Raw genomic sequence first — 21861 nt, 5'->3', positions numbered from 1 at the left:
TCAGAGAAGGGGCAGGGTAGGGGTGTTTGGTTTTGAGTGATTAGAAAGTTGGCACCCTACCCCCCACCCTCTGTAGGGGCTGGCCTGGGCCCATTGTGCCCCCTCCGTGAACATACCTCCTCACTTCCCCCTCCCCCCCCATTTGGGTACCTCTATCTAGCTAACCCCCTTCCTGCAACCTGAGCTACTCCCCCAGCCCACACACAGCCCCAGTTCAGTGGTCCCCAAACTTTTGAGGATTGTGCCGCCTCAACTTTCTGTGCCCTGCACCCCCTTGGCCCCCAGAGTCATGGCCCGGAGTGGTGCTGCAGCTCCGAGAGGTTGGGGGAGTGGACAACACCAAGGGGTCCAAGGCTGGGGCTGCAGTTGGAGGTGGGGCTGAGGCCAGGAGCAGGGGCCAGGGCTGGTGGCAGGGGCTGGCGCTGAGGCTGGGGGCAGGGCAGGTCTGGGTGGAACTCCCTCGCCACCCTCTGTGGGGGCTGGCATGGGCCCGCCCCCAAATGTTATGCCTTGCCCGCGGAGAGTTGGGGGGGAAACGTGCCACACAGTTTGGAGACCTCTACCTAGTTACCCAGCACGCCCCTGGCACACAGCCCCTAGCTACCTCTCTTCCAGTCCCATGCACCCTGAGCTACCCCACTGCCCATGCACAGCCTCTAGCTACCCCCCTGCAGCCCTGCTCCTTGCACTTGAGCTACCCCCTGCTCGCACACAGCCCCTAGCTACTCCTCCCTGCCCAGAGCAATCCCCCCTGCCCTTAACCCCTCCCTGCACCGAGCTACCCTCTTGCCTGGGCCCAGTCACTAGATACCCCCTCCCTGTACCCTGAGATACTCCCCTGGCCCACACACATCTGCTCTGCGCCTGCCACCCTGAGATACTCACCATGCCGCACAGAGCTCCTAGCTACCCTCCCTCCCTGCACCGAGCTACCCCCTGCCAGCCACACAAAGCCCCTATCTACTCTTCTCCTGTCACCCCCTGTGCTGCACACAGCCCCTAGCTGCCCCCCCCTGCACCCTGAGCTACACCCCTCACTATGCACAGCTCCTAGAGACCCCCTTGCCTGCACCCCCCCATTATAATTTTTGGGTGTGCCCTCTCCCACCTCAGACAGACTGGGTGGCCTGCTGAGGTAATCAGGGGCAGAGGTGTTGTTCTCCCGGCAGCCAAAGCCTGAAGCCCCAGCACTCTGCAGGGCTAAAGCCCTGACTCCCCTCTCCCTTCCCCCGGCTTTGGAGAACATCAGTTAGAGGGAGAGGACTGGTGAAAGATGTCAATCATGGCACTGGTTCCCTCCCGCATTAGTCAATTAACTCAGGCTAAAAACAATGTGTTGATTTCCGCTATAGCTTCAGTAAGACCAGCAGGCCTAGAGCTGCAAGAACATTGCTTATGTGAAAATTCTTGCATTTTCTGCATGTTTATGGTGAACCTTGAAGTTAATCAAGCTGGGCAGTTTCTGAAATAACAGGATAATGGTCTCTCCCCTGGGTTGTGTGCACACTGGCTGTGTCAGCTTCCTGGGATGGCTGTGCACAGTCAAGAACCTCTGAGCTGACAAATCAGTTGTTTGGGATTAAAGCCAATTCGGAATAACTGTTTCTTACAAACAAGAAGCAGAATCTAAGAAACAAAAAGATGTATAACGTTCTGCAGTCCAAACCCTGGGAACCAGTGCAAGAGAAGTCCCGTGGTTAAATTGCTGCTCTTGTGTCCAGTCCAGTTTTAAAATACTTAAACACCAAGACAAATCAGGTGCTCTCCATTTTACAAAAATAGCTCTGATTGAGCTTTAATTCTTGTTGCGATTTTTACAGACGTTATTGACAAAAATACCCATGGACTAAATATACATAAAAACAAAACCTGCAGACAGGTCTGAATATCAGCTCTGGTTCTTGTTAAAATGCGAACACGTTAGGTCAAGGGGATTACAACTCGCTTCCTTTGCCTTTTTTATTTGTAATTTCTATAGTCCTGTCAAGCTTTCCAACAATAACCTAGGATAAAATTAGAAATACAGTAATTCCTTTACAGTAAGATGTTCACTAAGAGCCAAAGTCAGTAGCTAAAAGATGCACAGATGGTGCTGCTCTTCTGGTGCATGCTCTCCTTGCCATGGTATTGGCAGACTATTAGGACTTCAAATTGGCTACTTCAGGGTTTCACAGTGAGGGAGAGTCTGTAGACTGGCTGTTTCCTGCTTAACCACACACCGAGCTGGAACTTCAGGATACAGAGAGCAGTGGAGCACTTCTGAGGGTAGGAGAAAGGTAAGAAGAGCTTGTCCAGGATAAAGTACCCTCTGTGCTTGAAGACTTACATCCTTAAGCAAAAAACAAAAAGGAACTTCGCCTACACATCATCATTCAGTGTGTGCTCTGAGACGATCCCTGTGTCACTTACAATTTTGGACAGTAGCAGATTTCTGGACCAAACCTAAAGTGTAGTTTTAAAGTTAGGATATTAAGAAGATGGAATGACATAAATCAAATCAGACTCCTCCTGCAATTCTCGGTTGTAGCATAAGTCATGAAGTTCTTCAGATCCAGACAAATCTACTGAGCACGAAGTGGTTTTAGAAAGTAATGATAGGAGTGATCCATAACTAAGGTTAGAATGTAGTAACCCCACTCACATGGCCTAAGATTTTTTCTTGCTTCTTTGCTCCTCTAACCTATGGAGATGTTAAGTGGGACCTACAGAGATATTATGTACAAACGGTTTATTTGTCTCGAGAGTCCCAAGCATCAAGATGTCTATTTATGGCAACATCCAAGATAAAGTCCAGAGTTGCAGGAGTTCTACTGTCACCCCGTTTGTGTTAAGGCTGGCACAAGGGCACTGACTGGTTTACTCTGATTCCTTGAGTTACACTGAATTAGATTCAGTTTGCAGGCTAGGTTCAGAGTGGAGTTGGAGTCCAGAGCCCTACCGGGAGGCAGACAGCAGCCCTAACTGCATGCACTCTGAGGAGCACTGTCTCACAGCAATTCAAAAGACTAAAACTAGAACTCTTAGAGTTAGTCTGAGGGCAGAAAGAGGTTCAATGGTGTTTCACTATTCACATGATGCACATGCTGAAGGCTCAACGAAACTCTCTCGGTTCTTTGCATGTATTGGAAGGCAGCAGGTGAGACTAGGCATTCCCGGTTAGTTCCGAGACTCTGAAGAGGTTGGGCTGCGGACTGTCGACATCAGGTGCGACTTGTATGTTTTGCTCAGGCCAGTCATCCAGAACTTGAGGAGCTTGACATTGTCTTCCTCAGCTGCCCCCAGAATGCTCAGCAGTTTTTGAGTGTCCTCCTTGGGTCGACTGTCCACTTTGGTGAATTTAAAGAGGACCTTCACTTTACTGCAGAAACAAAAAATTCCTGTCACTAGAGATGCATTAGGACACATTATGTTTGAGATACAGGCATAGGAAGCACTGCAAGTTTCTCTTTCGTACCCAATATCCTATTCTGTGCAACAAGATGCAAATAAAGCATCAAAAGGAACATCCCAAAGGAGCTCCTCTTGTGCTCAGAGGTTTGGAAAAAGGAACTGGACATAATTATTAGCCACTTCCAGCCCTGATAATATTTAGCAGTTCTGAATTTTCCCTTGGTCTCCTTTCCCATTTTAGCCTTTATGCCTTCGTCCATTCCACGCTGCACACTTGGAAGAGCCTCCCACAGAATGTGCACATCCAACTCCCTCCTAGCTTTCAAATCAAGCTAAAACCACACTAGTGCCATGAATTATTTCACCCAATAGTTCAGTCTTCCATTGTAACCACTTGTGCCTTTACATGCAGCCCCGGTGGACAGCACTATGTTATCTGTTTGGCAGTTACCTGCTTGTAGATCTTAGTGGACATTCACAGCCCAATATACATTTGCAAAGTGCTCTGAAGATGGAGACAGCTCTTGAATCCTCCTGACACTTTTGTGAGGTAAGCAAGATTTGTCATGTAGACAAGCATTACAAATGGGGAGATTGAGGCACAGAGGTTAAAAGAGATTTGCCCAAGGCCACGGAGGGAGCTGGTATCAAAGCTAGGATTAGAACTAGGGCTCAGATCACCAGATCATACTGCTCTCCAGAGAGCGGGGCTCAAAACTAACGTCAAAGGTCAACTGGCTACTAACTGGTCCTGTATAGAGTGATGAATATGTAAATTGGTTATCCCACCAGTGCCTTCAGAAAACCCTTTGGAAAATCCTGATGGGATTAAATTAACAAATATCTAAAGCTGTTTCACAGAAACCAAAGCAGTTGCCTCTTACTTCATCCACTCCTCCTTCAGGCAGACAAGGCACTGATCCACAACGTCTACAGAAAGGTTCTGGTTAGTCAGAGCAGCTTCGATCTTGTTCAGGATAGTAGGGCCAACTGCAAGCACAGGGAGAAGGGTTACAAGAGGAACAACACGGGAACTACAGATTGCCTTTATCAGCAGTTAACATGGGATGCCGACGCTTGTGTAAGGCTCAGTAGACTACAGCTGTACATATGCTAGTAGGATCCTCCAACCATAGCTGGGGACCTGCAGCAGCTTCTGGAATGCAGTAAGATCTTCTTCTGCAGTGCGTGAGAAGTCCCTGTTTTAGCTCTCTTACACCCACGTCCTTAAAGGGGTGGTGAGAGGAGAGAGGGGAATCAGTCTTGTGCCTCCTCTTAGAGCCTATGAAAATATCTCTTCTAAATTAAAAACGGACTGCTCTGAAAACACTGAATGCGCTGTCTACATCGGTGCCTTGGGGTCACACCCAGTCCACATGACTGGGCCCACTTGGAAAGCGTCGTTTGTAGGTAAAATTAAGCTCTCAGCATGGGAGCATCGGACACATTTTTTTAAACCAGGTAAAGCTGAATTTAGTCCTTGTAGTTCAGTCCCAGGAAGTCAGTATCAGACACTGGAGCGAGATAATGTTATCCTTATTATCTGGCTGACTAGCAGATTAGACTGCACTCACCTGAGGTCAGGGAACTGAGATGTTTCAGAGCACAGAGTGTTCAACATGGACCAGGAAGGTATCTCCCTAGATACATTATTGTAGGCCAGGTGAGAGTGTCTAATATTCTTCAGAGAAGAGGAAGAATCTTCTATAAATCTGCTGAGTTGTATGGCAAATCCTATATAATTAACAGCATTTCAACAGCCTGCTTATCTAGAGAATACCAAGGTCTCTAAGACCATATTTGTGTACTGACGTGGCCTTGCATACAGACTTTCTTAGCGGCCAGAACACAAGAATAAGCCCACACAGCCAAATGCTGATGAATGAATGCTAACAGCTACAGACAGAGATTCTATTCCGGCCACAGCTGCATAGGCCTCTCCTGACAGAGTTCCATCTTTCCAAAGTACCCACCTCGGTCTGCTGCCACAGGGCTCCCACTGGTGACCACAAACTCGTACTTGCTGAGGGGCTGCTCATCATCAAACAGGACCGGGTAGAGGCTGCACCGGGTGGCAGTGCGGACTTCCACAAGGACAGCAAATTCTAGAGTGATGATAAACCCCCCAGCACATTAAAAAACCAACAATCTCTATGAAAAATAATATATCAAAATGTGTAAACTCTGTGCTTCAGAAGGGCTAATTTCCCCAGAGTGGAGGGAAACTGTGAGCGAAATTGATCAGGAGAAAAAGTTTAGACTGAGAAAATGTGAATGAAAATTGGGAGTTGAGAAGAACGTATTAGACGGCCAAAAAAATATGATTCCACATTGAAGAAAGGGGACAACTTTGGCTAAAAGCCCATTTGGTTCACTGACAAAGTGAAGGCAGCAATTAGAAATATAACAAATCGAAAAAGGGGAATCTAAACGGCAATCAATATAAATTAGAAATTATGAAATGTAAAAAAGCTAAAGACATCGAGGGGAAATATAGCTGGCAGGGCTAAGGACAATAAGAAGTTTTTAAACTATATTAGGAACAAAAGAAATCCTTTCAATGGTATAAGCCCATGACTAGATGGAAATGGTAAAATTGTTAATGATGCAGAAAAGGCAGAAGCATTCAATACATATTTCTGTTTTGTATTCGGAAAGAAGCAGGATGATATACTCGCATCATATGGGGATGATAAAGTACTTTCCTGTCCATTAGTAACAAAGGAGGATGTTAAACACCTACTTAGGGAAAGCATTTTCAAAATCAGCAGGTCCAGATAACTTGCACCTATGAGTCCTAAAAGAACTGGCTGGGGAGATCTCTGGCTTGCTGATGTTAACTTAATAAATCTTGGAAATATAATAGCAACCACCTGCGCCCCTGCTGTAAAAGTTTTACTATAAATGAATTCCTAACACCCAGCTCTGGCCAAGACTTTACTATCTAACATCTACAACGTTCTCCATCTAAACCATTTGCTCACTAAGGCTCTGATCAAACTTCCACTGGAGGCCAATGGAAAGACTCCATTTGACTTGAGTGGGAATTGGATTGGGCCCATACTGTTGCTGTATTTGTTTAGGATCCCCATTCAGAAAGGCTGACATAGCCCTCAGATGGACAAAGTTTAAAACACCTCTAGGTTAATGTCTCACACAAATCCGCCACACACAGCAGATGGTCACAGACTTGTATGTGTGCATATAAACTGAGTGCCGCTCTGGCAGGCTGCAGTGTTTGCTCCATATACAGCAGTATTAGCCTCTTATTAACCAAGAACTGGGATTTCTAGTCATTGAGCCCACTGCAAGCAATGATCACGCAATGTCCCTCAGCAACAGAATGGGTAAGGTCACCTGGAAAACAGCATAAAGGGGCACTGGTTCTAGCTCATTCAAGGATGCTGGGCTTTAGTTGCCAACTCTGCCTTCATAAGGTATTTTCTTTAACATGGGCAACAGGGAGAGGAGCTGGTTCAGGAGCAGGCTCTTACCAGATGACAGTATGTGGGGTGGGATATGCACATGGGGGCTGAGCCCCAGGAAGTTACACCGATATGCCTCCTCATAGCGGTCACTGTAGGGGATAATCCGAACACAGCCTACAGGCAGCATGGTCTGCGGAAGGAAACAAACATGGCAAGAGAAGCTTTAAAACTAAATAGATATGGGCCCCATTCACGTCCAAGTTTCTGTCTCACTTGTCAGGCTAGTGGCACCTCGGATGGCTGCTAAGGCAGCTTGCACTGACTCTGGGAGACGAAAGTACCTCACTTGGCTTGAAAGACTCCCTTTGGTCAATACGATGCGGAGCAGGGAATCACTCCCAAGCCTTCCTTGGCTTAGAGACTTAAAGGCTGCAATATGGAGCCTTCAAAGGGGAAAAAGTCTCCTAGAAACCCTTGGAATAAGAGAGGTCGTACCCTCTTTTTCAGTTCTACTCGGTGATGTTTTCTCCACTGCTCAGAAGAAGTCTGATTATTTCGGTTCTCTTGCTGCTGGTTGTTACACAATAGCAAGACACTAATTATCGCAGACCCCACATAAACGATAGAGGTGTTGGGGTTTTTTAATGTAAGGTTTTGGTAACAAAACAGCATTTTTTGTTTTAAACTCTAATAGAATTCAGAGCACATTCCCCACCAGATTATATTTTAAGAGGCAGGTCAATTTGAGGGCCTAAACTATTAAACAACTATGCAAGAAGATGCAACAGGGAGATGAAGAAACAAGTTCTTACCCGTAGGATGTCAAAGGCAGACTGGACGAGATCTGCATCTCGTGCTTTCCAGATGACCTGGTTCCCCATTAATACATGCCATGCCAGCATACGGAAAGCTGATGCCCCCAGGACCTGAAACAAGATAATCCAGAGTTTACTTGGATATTTTACTACTTTCCTTCACCATTTTAGTCCACCACAAGCATGTTTGCAAAGTAGCCTTCCTGCCATGTTACTGATTACCTATTGGAAATGCTAGTGAACTATTACCATTAAGTCTGTCTGCATACAGCACAAGTTTAAATACGTATTTTAGCATTGGTGAAAGATGCCAGACTGACCGCCTGTTGGGGCTCTTGTATTAATTTAGATGGAATATATGGGCTCAAAGAGTTAAAGGTGTTAATATGACTCTGTCTCTGTCCAACATTAAACAGTTGGAAACAAGGTTCAGGGTTTGGTAATACAGAGACCTCAGCCTGCTTAATGCCATACCAAACACACGATTAAAAGTCATTTTTAACCTTTGTTAAAGATACAGAAAAGAAGGAAAATAGTTAAAGGACTTGAAATGTAAAGTGTTAAGTAAGGTTTATTTTAATAACATCCATGTTCTCTTTCACTGCAAAGAGCCTTTAGAAGGGGAAAAAAACCCTTGTTTGACAGTCTTTCAGATAGTATTAAAGATGGTGATAACTGTCTTTTGCGTGGGGTGGGGGGAAGGAGAGAGAGAGAGAGAAAAAGTTCGTTGAAATGGGCTGGAGTTGTTATTGCTGTTGTCAAAGTCTCCTTTTGTTTCCTATATGACAAAACAAGATGGAAAGACGAGACCACCACAGCTAGAAAATGCAGCTTCTGTCTCTGGTGTTGACTTTCACTTGCAACCTCACTGCTGGAAAACAACAGGGACAGCACACAGTCTTATCAGCCACTCGGAGACCTGGAAAACTGGTACCAGCATCGGACTGTTTGCTTCTATTTGCCTTTTTGGTCACAGGCTGATAGCAGTATTGCAGTCTTAGCTGGGCTTTTATTAAACTGAATGCAAAAGGAGAGGGATAGGAAAGAAAAGAAATGAGATGAGGAAGGAAAAAGGACACACAAGGAGTGAGTGGAGAAAAAGTCTCACACCCCAAGGGGTGTTTGGGAGTCAGCTGGAACCAGTGGAAGGGATTATGGCTTCTGCGTTCCTCTCTCTGGCCCACTCTGGCCAGATCTTTTGGGACCAGAACACCGATGGCCCAGTGGTGTTACGGTAGATCCGGGGATCCCAGGAGACGGTGGCAGCCATGCTGGTAAAACTGACTGTAGTGGTAGTTGTCAGACAGCTTTTTCTTCTGCTAATTTCCCCCCAAACATCTTTCTTTTTAAGAGCTCCAAAGAAGCAATGGGTGGAACAGCCAATCCCCTCATTATTTTGTTCATCTATTAGGACTAATTTCTGACACACCAATTTTGGTCCATTGATTTCTGCTCCCACACTTTGCCAGGCACATTTTAACACAGTCCCTGAATTATATCAGTCAGCCTTTTGGTTTGGACTGAGTCTCCCTTTTGCCCCTTTTCCCACCAACATTTGGTGTTATAGGTTATTGAAACGTTTTATAAACTTTCACTCACTTTTTGCTGTTGCACTCACAGTTAGGGTCAATTTATAGGCCCAACCATCACAGCAGGACTTCAGCTCTGTCTCAGAGCAAGCACAAGAGCGCATACTTCCCTGCCAACATTTCTGTCCACAACCTAGGATTGAATTCAGTTCTAACCACTGGTAAGAGAACAGCTCAGTTCCCAGGGACATTCATTCACTCCTTGGTCTCTCAGCTGAGGCTGCCAACAAGTGGGCCAGTCCATTCCAACTGCACTGGTGGTTTGGGTAAGACAGACAATTGCTCATTTGGAACGGGACTGAGACCTAACACTTCATACAGGCCAAACTGCCAATACATGACAACAACTTTCAGTCACTACTGACCTGTGATGTGTTCATACTACTGGTCCGGGGATGAAAATGCCTAACTCCCATTACCACTGCCCTGTTTGCCAACTTTGACAGGTGTGGAGAACTGTACATTAATCTACAAACAATATTCATACCATTGTAAGTGACCTGATCAGTGAACTAAAGTTTCTGGACAACTATGGAGGGTTATTAGAATTTTTCTACGAAGGATTGATCTACCTTAAGAGGGGGCTGTGGAAACACAAACAGGAAAGCCCCACAATAGTCCTAGACAAGCAGCACTAAGCACATGCCTGGAAGACAAAGGGCCAAGCTGTGAGCTTTGAGGATCCTGTCCCCGAGTTGTGAGCCTTGTCTTGCCAGTCTGGGAGGCTAGAGACAAACAGTCTAAAACATTCAAGAGGCTCACTCAGGGAGACAGGCTGACAGACAGAGACTCGTGGGGCAGGGGGATCTAAAGAAATCAGGCCTTCCCAGATTCAGGGAAACCTTAGGGGAAAGCTAGACATACCTACAGTCTGCTTTATAATTTTTCAGAGGGGTTTTCTCTTAAATGCTTTTGTTTTAACTAAAGAATACTTTGCTCTAAAGAGGTTGGTTTGTCGCTGTATTAAACCACTGTCATGGCTCTCAGAGGGAACAGAAGTGCAGGGGCTGGACATAAATCAGGCCTGCTGAGGTAAATCATAGCTGACACATAGGGGACTGCAACTCAGGGCCTGATCTGTGAGACAATTGTGCAATTCCTCCCTGAAAGACAAGAGACCTAGAGTGGGCGCACTCAGACCAAGAGGAGTTAGAGATGCAGTTCACCTTATAATCGTGACACCCACACACCCCATGCTTCAGATGCCAGATGGTTTTCAAGTTCTTTGCTGACTCCTCTTTGAGCAGCACTGCTGACATTCAGAGGTAGGTGAAAGAGGTACCAGGAAAGAAAAACTGAATTTAGACCCCAGGAGAAAAACGTGTGTGTGTAAAACACAAAACATGGCAGTAAGTAGCCATTCTCTTCTGAATAAAGGCTTTGCCGGCACATAGGTCAGAAAGCACCCAGCCAAAGGCTCCAGTCCTCTTTTCCTACCTGTCTCATGTGCCTGAGGGACCGGAAGACGGATAGCCTTCTGGGAGCTACATTCCAGGTGCTGCCATCGGACATCAGAGATGCGTCCGTTGGGCATTTAGTTAGCTCCCGCCCTTCTACAACATCAGGCTGGGCAGAAGGCTTCTCTTCTTCTCCCTCTGAGCCATCCCAGCCTTCTGACTCTTCTTTCAGATCTCCAAGAGAAGAGAAAGATCATTTGTTATGTTCCCTCCAGATACAACAACTGCCCCAGAGCTCAACTTCTGATCATCATCTAGTATCGTTTCACACTTGACTCACTATGGCCAATTTTGGGAGGGAGGGGAGAAATGGGTGGGCCTTTACATGACGGTAGTATTTGCAGCTTACTATGTAAGCTATGGTAATAAGTAATCAAAACTCATGCTTCAGGGCATAAAATGACCACCAGAGAGTCAGGAAGTAAGTTTTCACCCAGATAGAACACTGCACAATTGGCCAAATACACTCTGGAGCTTTCTGTATCCTTCCTTTGAAGGGACCAGCTGCTCCTTGAGGCAGGCTATGCAGATACTCGAGTAGATGGACTGATGAACTAATTCAATGTGGGAAATCCATGTTTCTATATATTTAGGAAGTCTGTGAAATAGTAAGAAAGGGGAAAAGTCTCATGTCATGCAATAATAACCTCTCTTGGCCATCCAGACACAGTGTGAGGTACATCCCAGCTAAAAGGTACAGATATCATGGAAATGCGAGGCCAATATGCAAATAATGAATGCACACAGGGAGACCTTAAACCTCCACAGGTCCTAGTTTCACATCAGATTTCTTTCCACATGGGAGGACATGAGTCATTAGGCAAGTTGTATCACAGGATGACAGAGGCAAACAGTACTTATACTGGGGATGTAATGAGCAGATGTTCACAGTTTCCCCATTCAAAGCATTCTGAAATGCTCTCCCTGCTCTAGAAGCTTGGAGACTCACCTGCAAGCTTTTCCATCTGAACTAGGGTGTCCTCTGTGGGAGCTCCCTCCAGAAGCTTCTCAGTGAGTCGGCTGCCACAGGCTTTCAAAAGCCTGGTGAAGTGGGGAGTGAGAGGGGAGGGAAAAAAAAAAAAACAGCATTCATCAAGCCTACTTGCTGGGGGCAGACCTGCCAGCATGCAACCTGGCTGAGTAAGCTTACCAAGAATCAGGCTGTCACTGAGATGTGGCTCATTTGAGCAACCCTTCAATTCCCCATGTTGTAACTACTAAAACTTTTCACTGCGGACTGGGACACCCAATGGCATTGGAAAGAAAGGCTGCAGTAACATACTATTACACCCCTCCTAAAAAAATCCCAAACCAGCTCATCTCCAAGAGTACGCCACTCTTCACAGCACTTCTCCAGAGGAGTCTGATGTCCGAGTCTGGCATTGGCATAGCATGCTGTGAAATTTCACTAACACACGCCCATTTGGCAGGGTAAAACATCTTATGCTCTACAAGGTACAGTACAAGGTACCAGGGCATGGCAGAGTTAGACTGTTCAACACAGAGTTACTACTGTCACAAGTTAGGTGCAGGGTGGGGTGGGATAAAAGAGCTCTATTTCCTCCTTGCACTTTTGTCTGATGCTTTGCAGAGCCCCTCCCTCTAGATCAGACAGGCTGATCACCATGGTTCCTACCGCAGCCCGTCAGTGCTGCTCCTGAGTCGGCTGGAATGTCTGCTGTAGAGCGATAGGAAAAGCAAGGGACCAAGCAGGCTGCTGCATCAGCGTGCCCAGTCCCTGCTAACTCAGGGACTTGGGGATAGAGCCCCACATAATACTGGAATACAAACAACTTAGATGCTCCCTACTATTCTAGGATGCTGGGAAATGTCTCTGTTATTCCAACAGGTGGCATAGGCCCCAGAGACACAGAGGGCATTACCAAGCAAAGGAGGTGTGCAGACACGCCCACAGGTTCTCATCGTTGGTCAGCGACGTTAGAGAACGGGCGGCATTACCATTCCTCTGGTGCAAAAAGGGGGTGAAGGCCGTATTCATGCGCTGGGCTCGCTGCGGGCACCCATACTGCTCAGCTTCAAACACCTGAGTTACAAAATAAAGACAGTTAGAGACATTTTTTATTAAATATGACACAGTAGAACAACTAGGCAGATGCACCTTGTAACGCAGAATAAAACACTATTTCCCATCAGCTACAGAATCAAGCTGGCAATTCTTGTTCCATTGCTCTGTGCCTCTTTTCCCACCAGAAGGATGGACAAATTGAAAATTTTCCCCTTAGATCCAGGAAAGATGGAGAAAGAATGACATTATTACAGACAAGACTTGATTGGGCTGGTATATGGCAGTTTGCCACACTGGCACCTCTCTCAAGCTGCTATTTGATTCTCCAGAATCTCAGCTTTAAAAGAAAGAAAAAAATGGAAAAAAATAAAAAGTAAGTCTCTACCATTTATGGTTGTGAAGAAACCTCAAAACAGAGTGAAACGGATGCAGAAATGACTAAGTATGCAGAGACTGGGGATACAATTTTCAAAAGCACCTTGTCCCACTGATTTTCAATGGGACTTAGGCACTTTTGAAAGTTGGACTTGGGAGCCTAAAGCACCTAAGTGATTTAGAAAATTTACTATAGCTCTGAGGGGTGTGAACTGCCCCATTCATTTCCAAGAGGTGTTATCTCAGATACCCAGCGATGACAGGTATCGTTAACATTTACATTATTTCACTCCTCATGTGAGAAAGAGAGAAGAGCAGATCTGCCCAATTTCCTGTGGGAGACACCACACTTTGGTGCCACAAGTGGGTGGCATTTGGGAGCTATTTTCCCCGCCCCAATCTGGAAGCAGCCAAGCCCAAGAAACCTAGCAGAGCCTCTAGGCACAGTTAAGCCCCACCAAGAAGGAACCAAGCGGAGTTTGAGTGCTGCACAATCATATTTTGAACATCTGCACAGTCTACCATGAGTGGCCCTCATTCCAATGTCTCACATGGGGCGAGTTTATTTTGTGGGCAGAGCTTGGAGGTATACCACAATTCCTCCCTCCCCCCTCCCACAGTTCAATCCCTGCTTACAGGCAACAAAAGAGATGGGATGGAGAAGATGTCTTTCTTCCCTCCTGAGGCATCCACAGCATGGGTCCATCCCTATGTGCCCCTTAATCCCAATATCACCACCTAAATTTCCCTTAAAGCTCTAGCTTCATACATTACTCTTTACTTCTCTCCCAAACTGTTGAACACGCCCATCCCACTTAACCTTCTTTCTCTCACCCGTATTTGTGTTCTCTCTCGAGCAGACCCACCTTGAGTGCTTTTCCCTGAAGCTCATCAATGATGCCTCGGATCTTCCCCAGCAGGAAAGGCCAGGAGTTTATGAGATAGATCCGGTCCATCATAATAGTGATGATGCTGTACCAGCGCTGGAAGCCACGTGCCAGGCTGTCTTTGATGAAGAAGGTGTGGCTGAACACAAAGCCATGCTGTTCATCCCCAAAGAAGATAGGGCCTTCACGTCCCGGGCAGACCTGGTGGGAAATGGAATGTTGGAACACATTGAAGAGCTCGACGTAGTTTCAGTTAAGTGATGTGCTCAGCCAAGCAGAGCTTTCTTACTTGTTAGGATATTGCCTGCTGAGGCATGGGCAGCCCTTTCAGGAGTGCCACCCAACACAGAAAGTCTGATAGACGGAGCCAAACATCTCCGCTGCTGCCCCATGTACCTGGCACATCCTTCAGGTTAACTGGAACTTAAGAATGCCTCTGTATTCTGCTACAGAAAAATTGATGAAGTGAGCTGGGGCAATCTCAACTTCTGTAAGGCTTGCCCTCCTTTTGTACGAGGCTGTACTTTATCAGTCCACAAAGGTCAAAACCGACATTTACCAATATGAAGCAACAGCCTGAAACATTACCATCGAGGTGGCTTATTTTGGAAATAAATAAGTAAAATAAATAGGGGCAAATACAAGAAAGCGAAAACACAGCTCTGAGATCACAAGTGCCTTTGCTTCAGGTGAAGAGTAGGCATCCCAAAGTTAGCAAAGGTTCTCTCCAGTAACAGATCAGATGAGAGAGGGACAAGGTGGGTGAGGTAATCTCTCTTACTGGACCAACTTCTATGGGTGAAAGTGACAAGCCTTCAAACTACACCAGTGGTCTCTAACCTTTTTACGCCCAAGAGCACTTTTGAATCTTAAGGGCAACCCAGGATCTACCGAAAGCCCTACCCCACTCACTCCATCTCCCCCCACCCCGCCCCCGTTGCTCGTGCTCCCCCACCCTCACTCACTTTCACCGGGCTGGGGCGGGGGTTTGGGGAGGAGGTGCAGGCTCTGGGCTGGGGCCAAGGGGTTTGCAGTGTGGGAGGGAGCTCTGGGCTGAGCCTGGAGCAGAGTGTTGGGGTGCAGGAGGGGGTATGGGGTACTGGCTCTGGGAGGGGGCACCGGGCTGGGGCAGAGTGTGGGGGTGATGTCAGCCCCCTCCACAGCCACAGGAAGGGGTTGGAGACGGAAGGCAAGGCAAGACACTCGGTCTCAGTATTTGGCAGAAATTTTTAAAAGTGACTGCAAAAGAAAAAATGCTGGACTCTGCCCTTTCTGATGCACAAAGAAGGCCTGAAAGGGTTTATATAAAGTTTCAGTCATTTCAGAGCTATGATGAATTAATTTTTAATTTTCATTGTCTGATCACCTCAAATGCTCTCTAGCGTAAGTGTTTTAGCATCCATGGTAACTAATCTGTTCCACCTTTATATCTAGCTGTGACACTTTTGAGTACCTTTCCCAGACCTGAAAGAGAGCTCTGTGTAGTTCACTGGTCACCAACCGATCACGATCGACTGGTCAGACCTAGAGGATCTCCCAGTTGATTGCGATCTCCGGCGGCGCAGCGTGGCTGCTGCTAAGGCAGACTCCTTACCTACCCCGGCCCTACGCCGCTCCCGGAAGAGGCCAGCGCAGACCCAGGGCAACGGGTGTGGGAGGTAGGGGTCTCCCTCCACACGCTGCTCCTGCCTGCAAGCACCGCCCCTGCAGCTCCCATTGGCCGGAAGAGCTGCAGGGGCGGTGCTTGCAGAGAGGAGCAGCGCACAGAGCCACGTGCCTCCTGCCCACCCCCCAGGGGCCATGGGGCACGTTGGCCCCTTCCAGGAGCAGTGTGGGGCCGGGGTAGGCAGGGAGCCTGCATTAGCCTCGCTGTGCCACCAGAGGTAAGTGCTGCCTGGCGGGAGGCCGCACTCCAACCCTCACCCCTGAGCCTCCTTCTGGAGTCAGCACCCCAAACCCCCTCCTGCACCCCGAACCCTGCTCTAAGCCCCCTCCCAGAGCAAGCACCCCAAACCCCTTCCTGCACCCCAGTCCTCAGCCCCCTCCCAGAGTCTATACACAGATTTTCTTCCTGCATTTCATATCACTTACCTCACAACTTAGGCTGCGGACACAGGCCTGACGCACAATGCTAAACAGCTGCGGATGGTTTGGGTGCTGGTGGCTGACATATTTGATTGATGTCTCTGTGTCATGGCTGACATATCCAGGGTGTCCTGCTGCAAGAGAGCGGCAACCCTGACCACAGAAAGAAAAGGAAAATCCTATAGTAAAGTAGGACACAACTATCTAATGTACTTATATGTAGGCCTCATTACCATAGCACCGGAATGACTGACAATCTTCAGCATAGATATCCTCACCGCACCTCGGGGAGATCGGAAAGTATTTACAGACCGGGAACTGAGGCACCAAGAGGCTGAGTGACTCACTCATGGTCAGGAAGTCTGTGGCACAGCCGGGACTTGAATCCAGCTCTCCCAAGTCCTAACCACTGGACCATCCTTCCTTTCCTACAACCTCTTTCACAACTCCCTCCCTCACTGGATTTTGTATTTGATGTTGGCTACACCACTGGCCAAATACAGCTAATGGTGGAAGCAACCATGAATCCACTGACATACTGAAATCCGTCACCACTTGAGAGACACAAAGCACACTAGGAATAGCTTCATAAGAAAGGTACTAAAAGTTAAGTGGAAGAGCACCCCTGGGGACGGACGGATGGACAGACACATGGGTGAATACATTTTCCCTACAATTTGAACTAGATACAGAATTTTTTCCATTTCCTGGTTTAATACTTTTGCGTAAACGTTGCTGCTGTTAATCCATGGTCAGGCTTTAGCTACAGAGATGGCCGCACGTCAGTGGTGGGCAAAACAATTCTGATCTAATCTAGAGTTTAGGAGGGTTTCGGGATCCTTTGTTGTCACTGACACAGTGCAAGTATAAGCCATTTTCTGTGCACTATTTTTTCTCCCAAACCGTAACATGGCCCTTCACTGAGAATCCCAAAGCCCATTAGTTCAGCAAAAGACACAGGGTGGCCACACACACACCTCACACATATCTGACTTCTTTGGCCCCGGGCTACTAGAGTCCACACTAGTGCCTTCCGCTGGGCTGTGTGAGCGGATCCTGCTGCTCATCTGAATGCCACCTTCTTCGTCTTCTGCTTGCTCACTTTGCCCAGGGCTGCCTCCATTCCCTGCGCCTTGAGGAAGCGGCGAATGCAGCACCTCTGTACAAAAGAGGGTGCGAGGGCCATGGAGCTCACAGAAATGACAGAGGGCAACGATGGCGTTCATAGCGATAGCTTAGCCGGCTCCTCCGCTCCCCTGCAGGTGCGGGAGGAAGGACCCAACATCAGTCTAACAAACAGAAACCAAAACATCCCCCCATTCCGATCAGAACCAGCCCTGATCTTTCCACTCGGGAGACGCTCGGAGTCAGGTTCAGCTCTGCGGCCAGGTCACTTCTGAAGGGGTCATGCAGACTACAAGTCACAGATCTCAGTTGGGCCCTTTTCTCGCTAGGCAAGTGGGCGAGTCTAGTGCAGGGTTCTCAGGCCTGGGCACTGGGAAGGTCCAAGGCAGTGGAGGGTCCAATCCAGGGGGGCTTCCCCATGCTGCCCCCTGCCTCAACCCGCACCTGCAGGGACACTTCTAAGGACGAGAGGGGAGATCAGCTCCCCCACCCCACCCGACTTTTGTGTCACAGGAACAAGTCTGGGCTACTCATGGGGTACCTGTTCCCTAGCCTGACCCCCAACTCCCCACCTGGGGGCACCTCTCTGCCCCCTGCTGGGACCTGGCCTGACCTACCCATGGCGGGACCTGCCCCCCCCCAGAACCTGCCTGACACCTGTCTGCCCCCGCTAGGACCTGGCCCATGGGGACACCTGCCCCCCAGCAGAGACTTGGCCCGATTTCCCCCCCCGCGGGGACACCTGCCCCCCCCAGAAGAGACCTGGCCCTATCCCCCAATCCCCGGGACACCCGTCCCCCACCCAGCAGAGACCTGGCCCGATCCCCCCCACCCACAGGGACACCTGCCCCCCGAGCAGAGGCCTGGCCCGACCCGCCCCCCCACGGGGACACCTGCCCTCCCAGCAGAAACCTGGCCCGATCCCGCCCCCCCCAGGACACCTGCCCCCCCAGCAGAGACCTGACCCGATTTCCCCCCCCCAGGACACCTGCCCCCCTGAGCAGAGGCCTGGTCCGATCCCCCCCCCCCCAGGACACCTGTCCCCCCAGCAGAAACCTGGCCCGATCCCCCCCACCCACGGGGACACCTGCCCCCCGAGCAGAGGCCTGGCCCGACCCGCCCCCCCACGGGGACACCTGCCCTCCCAGCAGAGACCTGGCCCGATCCCCCCCCCAGGACACCTGCCCCCCCAGCAGAGACCTGGCCCGATCCCCCCCCCAGGACACCTGCCCCCCCAGCAGAAACCTGGCCCGATCCTGCCCCCCACGGGGACACCTACCCTCCCAGCAGAGACCTGGCCCGATCCCCCTCCAGGACACCTGCATCCCCAGCACAGACCTGGCCCGATCCCCCCCCCCACGGGGACACCTGCCCTCCCAGCAGAGACCTGGCCCGATCCCCCCCCACGGGGACACCTGCCCTCCCAGCAGAGACCTGGCCCGATCCCGCCCCCCCAGGACACCTGCCCCCCCAGCAGAGACCTGGCCCGATCTCCCCCCCCAGGACACCTGCCCCCCCAGCAGAGACCTGGCCCAATCCCGCCCCCCCAGGACACCTGCCCCCCCAGCAGAGACCTGGCCCGATTCCCCCCCCCCCACGGGGACACCTGCCCCCCCAGCAGAGACCTGGCCCGATCCCCCCCCCACGGGGACACCTGCCCCCCCAGCAGAGACCTGGCCCGATCCCCCCCCCCACGGGGACACCTGTCCCCCCCAGCAGAGACCTGGCCCGATCCCCCCCCACGGGGACACCTGCCCCCCCAGCAGAGACCTGGCCCGATCCCCCCCCCCACGGGGACACCTGCCCCCCCAGCAGAGACCTGGCCCGATCCCCCCCCCCACGGGGACACCTGCCCCCACCAGCAGAGACCTGGCCCGATCCCCCCCCCCCCACGGGGACACCTGCCCCCACCAGCAGAGACCTGGCCCGATCCCCCCCCCCCCACGGGGACACCTGCCCCCCCAGCAGAGACCTGGCCCGATCCCCCCCCCCCCACGGGGACACCTGCCCCCACCAGCTAGGACCGGACCGGACCCGGCCCGACTCCCTCCCCGCGGCACTGGTGGGGAGGCTCCGGCCTGGCCCCCCCCGCCCGGAGACCCCCAGCGGGGGGAGGGGTCTGGACACTCACCCGGCAGCTTCTCCGAGACCCCTCCCGTCCCGTGCCTCTGGGCGCCTGACACTGACTGACGGCCCGAACCAACACCACCCCGCGGGGGGGGAGATCCCGCTGCCTGGCCTGCACCAGGCGCGCTCGCCCGGCTGGAAGCGAGGTCGGCAGTGGGAGCGGGGCGGCGCGGACAGACTGTGGCACTTCTCGGTCTCCTTCCTGCTCCCGTGTTTCCAGCCACGGCCCCTCTCTTCTCCCCCCCAGCACAGGTCAGTGGTTCAGTCCGAGGCCATCCCGACTCACAGGCAGTGGTCTGAACCATTTCTTCGGTCGGGGGGTGGGATCTGTGGAGCCAGGGCCCTGTGTCTTTTAGCGCCAGCGGGGCAGAGCGAAGTCGGGGGCTGAGCCAGCCAAGGACCGGGCTGGGGTGAGGAAGCAATAGCCGAGCTCTGGCTCTTAGATAGCGCTGCCCCCCAGCAGCGAGAAGATGGTACACTCCGCCAGGGCTGGCCTGGGATACACAACTCGTGCGTGTGGGAGGGGCTGCGCTGGGCGGGGCTCGGGGCGGGGCCAATCCCAGGGTTGCCCAGAGGGGGGCGCTGTGCAGCTCAGTCTGGGAGCTCCTGGGTGCAATGCTGGGGCCAGGTTGGGGTTGGGGTTGGGGAAATGTAATTTGATTGGTGAAAATCTAGAGACTCATAGTGCCCATGGTGTCACCTGCTGCTGCAGGATGCAAGGGATCCGCTCCCCCTCCCGGCTCTGGGGCCTCCTGGTTGGAAGAGTGGTGCTACGGGAGGGTCCAAGGCAGTGGAGGGTCCAACCCAGGGGCACTGGGAAGGCTGAAGAAATGGGTGAAGACAAATGGGGGTATCCTGGCCCACGAACAACGGGGTACCCGCCCTGCCCAACCTAGAACAGTTGTGTACAAACAATCACGAAAGTGTCTTTTAAAAAAAACATTTTTTTTAAACGTTATACTTTGACCCAGGCACCTCAAAGATGCAGCCCTCACACAGTTAAAGGGTGACTGTTGACCAGCTGTATTTGTTAAGGCACAGAACGTGGTACCTGGTTAATTTTCGGAATGTTACAGGTTACTGTAAATGGAAGGAGTATTTCAAGTTGATTTCCCATCGTTAAGGCTAGGATTTAGTCATGGGTATTTTTAGTAAAAGCCATGGACAGGTCACAGGCAATAAACAAAAATTTACAGCCTGTGACCTGTCCATGACTTATAGTATAAATACCCTGGCTAAATTTTGGGGGACCACTGCTGGAGGGGAGCTGGGGGGGGCACTGCTCGGAGGAGCGCCCTGTTCAGGGGGCATTCTGGGGGGCTGCTGCTCAGGAGTGGGGGGGGCTGGGCCAGTAGCAGCAGCCGCTCCGGCAGGCCCCAGGACCGCTGCTGGGGGAGAGGGGCACCAGGGCCAGTGTGGCACCAACTGCCAGGGATCACCCGCTGGTGGGAGCTGCCAAGCTGTGGTTGCTCCCACCAGCACTCGGGACCACTGCGCAGGGTGTCCCCAGGGCCAGCTGCATGGGGCTGACATGAAAATTATCTTGCATGCCATCAATGCAACAGAGAGAGATGCTACTGAGCTCTGGATTTGTGCATAAGACAAGCTGTTCTAATGCTGTCTGTGAGATTTTACCCAATTCAATTCTGTTTTTGTGGCTGCTGCTGGGGAACAGAATCACTGTCCATTCCAGAGACGTGTTGCTATCACTCAGACCATTGAAAGCCACTGCACTGCAAGATACCCATGCCTCTTCAAGCTGTGATACTACTGGAAGGTTGGCTGGAAAGACCAAATAATCTTACTGGAAGGCATTCATATGCCAAATTTACCATTTGAAGACCAAGATTGTGACACTTGCAGAAGTATGTTGGTCAATATTTTCCAAGCAGCAGACAAATGGAGAAAAATTGTCAAGGGGTACCTTTTCACTTGCTATCAAGGAGGCAATTTATCAAGCAATGGAATGGCTCCAGGATGATCAAGTGCATCCAAAACTAAACCTCTGCTATTGGGCATGGATGTGTCTTGGAGAACGTACTGATTTCACCAGTTACATATGAAATACTATTCACTCCTACATCAGTCCCACAATGCTTGTGCCAAAGACCAGATGCTCACCTTTCCAGCAGCCTGCCTTATTGGAGATGTGTGAGTGTGGGATGGATAAGGAGCAGTGTGACATGTCTAACAGTGGTGCCCTTGAGAGAGAGGACACTGATATTCATCTATTTGATCTTGTCTTTAGATGATACTCTCAGCACCTTTCCTAGACCTGAAGAGGTCTGTGTAAGTTCAAAAGCTTGTCTCTCTTACCAGCAGAAATTGGTCCAATAGAAGATATTACCACACCCACCTTGTGTCTCTAATATCCTCGGACTGACATGGCTACATCATAGCCTTGACATGTAGAAGTTAATGCAAACCTCCCTAGGATTATCAAAGATCAGTGGTTTGTTTGTTTTTTTTTAATATAAGCAATGCATCCCTGTGTTAAACTATAATTAAAAACAGTTTATTTTAAAACATTTTCTCAAATATATATCTACATAATTGA

At 50.1% G+C, this 21861-nt stretch overlaps 1 protein-coding gene and 1 long non-coding RNA gene across 3 annotated transcripts; one reads left to right on the top strand and one right to left on the bottom strand.

The window, feature by feature from the left end:
- Positions 1-1764: 1764 nt before the first annotated feature.
- On the bottom strand, positions 1765-19437 carry FLCN (folliculin). 2 transcript variants are annotated; one of them, XM_048868337.2, is made up of 12 exons: positions 19309-19437; positions 17030-17308; positions 16059-16205; positions 13947-14168; positions 12563-12723; positions 11629-11720; positions 10660-10853; positions 7631-7744; positions 6885-7008; positions 5364-5495; positions 4275-4380; positions 1765-3358 (listed from the first exon to the last, which is right to left on the bottom strand). In XM_048868337.2, exons 2-12 carry the CDS (start codon positions 17276-17278, stop codon positions 3157-3159), a joined length of 1743 nt encoding a protein of 580 aa, XP_048724294.1. In that variant the 5' UTR covers positions 17279-17308; positions 19309-19437; the 3' UTR covers positions 1765-3156. The 2 variants fall into 2 exon arrangements, with proteins under 2 accessions (XP_048724294.1, XP_048724295.1); XM_048868338.2 differs by lacking the exon at positions 19309-19437 and adding an exon at positions 19192-19260.
- Positions 19438-19470: 33 nt separating this feature from the next.
- LOC125644410 (uncharacterized) lies at positions 19471-21861 on the top strand. Its single transcript, XR_007358996.2, has 2 exons — positions 19471-19556; positions 20980-21861. It is a non-coding gene; the product is annotated as an uncharacterized LOC125644410 (long non-coding RNA).

Source organism: Caretta caretta, chromosome 10, assembly GCF_965140235.1.
Source record: "Caretta caretta isolate rCarCar2 chromosome 10, rCarCar1.hap1, whole genome shotgun sequence".
NCBI lineage: Eukaryota > Metazoa > Chordata > Testudines > Cheloniidae > Caretta > Caretta caretta.
This window is presented reverse-complemented; position numbering and strand designations above follow the sequence as displayed.